At 41.0% G+C, this 4,296-nt stretch overlaps 1 protein-coding gene across 1 annotated transcript; it reads left to right on the plus strand.

Annotated features, from left to right (window-relative positions):
* Positions 1-526: 526 nt before the first annotated feature.
* CER1 (cerberus 1, DAN family BMP antagonist) lies at positions 527-4,063 on the plus strand. The gene is made up of 2 exons (XM_035097150.3): positions 527-1,123; positions 2,176-4,063. Exons 1-2 carry the CDS (start codon positions 650-652, stop codon positions 2,467-2,469), a joined length of 768 nt encoding a protein of 255 aa, XP_034953041.3. The 5' UTR covers positions 527-649; the 3' UTR covers positions 2,470-4,063.
* The last annotated feature ends 233 nt before the right edge of the window (positions 4,064-4,296 follow it).

Genomic DNA, 4,296 nt, shown 5'->3' on the forward strand with positions numbered 1-4,296 from the left:
TGCATTAAATGCCACATTTAATGCCTCGCGTTCCCCTCAGTATTTGCCACAATATGTGCACCTGAAGTAAAAAAGAAGAAGACGAAATCTGTCTGTTTGGCCATAAATGCCATTGGAATTTTACAAATATAGGCATGTCATGCTCAGAGAGACGATTTAACCTTGCTTTAACCCACACCTACAAATGTGGCAGCCTTCCTTTTGTTGTGTTGAGCGACTACATTCCTTTGTTATGCCCTCCCGAGATATTCAGCAGGGCAGAATGAAGCTAATACACATATGGGAACTTTTCCACAGTTCCTAGACAGCAGCTAAACAACCAATCCAAACATTTAAGATCACTCCCTGGCAGGGAAAACACATTTTATTGTAGATCCAAACTTTGAATACACATCCCCCAAGAGTAAAAGGAAGGATAAGATGCCCTTGGCCTGGAGTCTGGGGTTAATGAGTGTTAATGGGTGTCACCTTCTTGGTCCCCTTTTTTTTATCTCTTCCTCATGTTTCCACCCCCCACCCCCCCAGTTTGGAGAAGCTGGAATCTAAAACTTCAGGCCCTGTGTATAAATATAGCAGTCTGCCTTCAACCTTTTTTGAAACTGCAAGAAAGTGAGGAAGGAAAAGCAGGCTCTAGAATTTTAAAAAAGTCATGTTTTTGTTGTGGATTTTGCTGCTTTCCTGGCTTGGAACAACAAAGCAAATGGCTGTACTGCAGAAGAAAAGGAGATTTCTACACCACCTGCCTCAAGACAGAGATACGCTAGTGAAATATCTAAGGGGCCAAGAAGGAACTCTGGCAGAGACTGGTTTGTTTGGGACACACCTCTTGGCAGAAATGGAGGGCGAGAGGCAAAATGCCCCAGAGGTGACCAGGTTTCTTTTGGCATATAAAGATAGCCATGCCCCTCAAGATTTGGGGAACAGAACTTCTTCCGCAAGTGCACAAATCGCTCCTTGCCACCCTCACAGGAAAAGGGAAGCGGAACTGCCCTTCAGGAAAGATGCCAAGAAGTTTTGGGACCTTTTCATGTTGAAAACCAAGTCGCGGTCTGATGAGATTGTCCTTCCTATCAAGACAAATGAAATGTATCAGGAGACCTGCAGTACTATCCCTTTCTCTCAGGTAAAGTTAAATCTTAAAATCAGCACTTAACCTAACGCTCCTTCTATATACTTAGGAACCCAGTGAAGCTACTGTTTGCATTGCGATTTTAATTTGCAAAATGATTCGCTTCGCCGCCCCCCCCCCCAATAGTAATCCTGGGAGGAGGGCCATTGTTTTCCAGATCTACAGAAGCATGAGGGGTGATTTGCCCATGGTCTTATCAGTGCAAAATTTGCTTATAGAAGCAAAAAAACATTACAAGTGTCTGTGCCAGAGACAGCCTGTAGCTTTGGGCTGCTAAAAAGTTTCATTGCAATAGCCTGTTTGTTTGTTTGTTTGTTTGTTCTAGTTACAGGTAGGTAGCCGTGTTGGTCTGTAGTCGAAACAAAATTTTAAAAATTCCTTCCAGTAGCACTTTAGAGACCAACTAAGTTTGTTATTGGTGTGAGCTTTTGTGTGCATGCACACGTCTTCAGATTTGTTTGTTTGTTCTTATAAAAGTTTACAAACAATTGGAAGCATGTCAATACGTCAGTGCATGATTCCCATTTTATACTGATGGAAGTTTCAGAAAACTATATATATATATACACACACACACACAGAGAGAGAGAGAGAGAGAGAGAAACTCTCCTAAAATGCCTGTTGAAATAGAAAAAGGCCCCATTCCCACCCCAACCCCCAGTAATTGTAGCAGCAAATATTAAAAGTGACTTTTTTATTAAAAAAATAATTCTGTATACAAGATCATGGTTTTATATGGAGCTGATGTAGCACACTAGTTGAGTCCATGAGACATGTGCTTAGAAGCCCTGGCTCAAATCTCTGTTTAGCTGTGACTGGTAGTCAAGACGTGAGCCATTATCTCTCACTCCCCTATTTGTAATATGGAAATAATATTACTGGCCCACTGTACAGTACAGTATTGATCTAAAGATTACGGAGATATGTTTTGAATAATGGCTTCATATTTCAAAAGTATTCCATGATTCCATTTCTTGCATTTGCAGTATATGCTATCTAATGAAGTGTCATAGAACATGCTTTAACAGCGATGCGCTTTCTTTCAGAGCATTGCACATGAGAACTGCGAGGATCTGGTGGTGCAAAACAACTTGTGCTTCGGGAGGTGCAGCTCTTTTCACGTCCCTGGTCTTGAAGACCGCCTCTACACCTTCTGCTCACACTGCTTGCCCACCAGGTTTTCCATGGAACGTTTGGAGATGAATTGCACAATCGCTGCTCCTGTGATCAAGGTCGTCATGATTGTCGAAGAATGCAAGTGTGAGGTTCAGAAAACAACAGAACCCGAAATGGGATTTCTGCACTCAGATCTGCATGCCAATGTGTATGAACACAACTGAGCCTTTCAAAACGAACTTTTTTTTAGTAGATTTTATCACTGGCAAGAATAGCCAGGACTTCAGTTTAATGCCAACACAACATCTTTGAAAAGGCTGGGATACAGTTTGTGAAAGTGTGTGTGTGTGTGTGTGAGAGAGAGAGAGAGAGAGAGAGAGAGAGAGAGAGATTCTCCACACATGATCTATTATCAGCTACTACTATAGGTGCCCTTTACCTGTCTTTAGGTGCACACCACAGTTTTTCATGTGTGTAATTGTGATTTCTGACCAAAATTATGTCCCTGTTTATTTGTTAGGTGCACATATACCCAGTTAGTTCAGCTGTACTCTGGGCACAACAATGCAGGGATGTGTTTAGGATTGCCTCTTAACTGATGGAGCCACCTAAAACAGTTTTAATTATCAAACTGAAAAAGGGGGGGGGATTCCTTCTATGCAAATCTTTCTGAGCACTCACGGGCAATAATACCTTGTCAAGCCATTCATCCCTATGTCCTTAGTTCTCTGAATAAAGCAAGCAGAACTCAGTTTTTCTAACCTTTTATTACCAAAAAAATTCCATCCGGATCAAAGGGAATTTTCAATAGGGAGAACTTGACGGATTGGGCCCTAACTGTGAATATGCACCGTTTAGAAAGGAGGTATAAAGAGAAAACAGCAGCTGTAGTAATTGTTAATTAGATTAGTGCCTTAGCTTTTGGGGGGTGAGTGTTTAATTAACCCAGCAATGATCAGCTGCATGTAATTAACACTGTATTCTGTTATATCAAGGATGTGTTAATTGGATCTGATTTTCAGAGTCAACTTCCATATTCAGAGCAAGTTGAGCCCAGGTGCTAACGGAATATTGCTCCAAAAAAAGGAAGGAAGAAAAAACAAATTAGAGCCAAAGGACAGTGGTCTTGTATACACCCCAGGGACTGTTAACTGTAGTCACATTTGAAATGTAGACAGGGTAACTGTTTCTGCAAAGTTCCCTTTGCTTTTAATTTGTCATAGTGTTCGATTTTATTTTACAGGATTTAGAGAGCTATTCCTAATTGCAGGGAGGGGGCAGTTTCCAATTATTGCAATGGTGCATCTTATACAGAGACTGTTAACTTTAAGACTTTTTAAATGAAGTTAATTGTCAGCCCCTAGAGTTCACTTTTTCTCTGCTTTAGAATATCAGATTAATCACCGCAAATGCCTGCACAGTTTCACAATGCCAGTAAAGTTTAATCAACACTGTGCTGCATGGTTGTTTATTCTGAAAGATCCACTGCTTGCAAGTTAATAAAAGTAGAATACTAATAATATAAATACTCAGGCCTTTTCTTTTTTGTTATCAGCAACGTATTAAAATTGACCATTTTGTCCATTATTCGATTAATCTGTTAATAGTTTCAAAGCATATGCGATCTTGCTTTGTGGAAAAAGTTGGTAACTATATGGTATTGCTTCTTTTAATGGATATATGTAAGTAATTTAGGCTGCAGTCCCGGGATCTATTCATGTAAATTCATGTGACTCTACTAACATGAGGGACTAGTTGGCACCATGGATAGTGTTCTAATAAACCTCTAATAAACCTTAGGATATATTCACATGTACAGATGTATCACTGTGTGTCTCATCACTTGATAGTTCTAAAGGTAAAGGGACCCCTGACCATTAGGTCCAGTCGCGGACTACTCTGGGGTTGCGGCGCTCATCTCGCTTTATTGGCCGAGGGAGCTGGTGTACAGCTTCCAGGTCATGTGGCCAGCATGACTAAGCCGCTTCTGGCGAACCAGAGCAGCACACAGAAACGCTGTTTACCTTCCCGCCGGAGCGGTACCTATTTAT

Source organism: Zootoca vivipara, chromosome 15 (assembly GCF_965207765.1).
Source record: "Zootoca vivipara chromosome 15, rZooViv2.hap1.1, whole genome shotgun sequence".
Classification (NCBI taxonomy): Eukaryota; Metazoa; Chordata; class Lepidosauria; order Squamata; family Lacertidae; genus Zootoca; species Zootoca vivipara.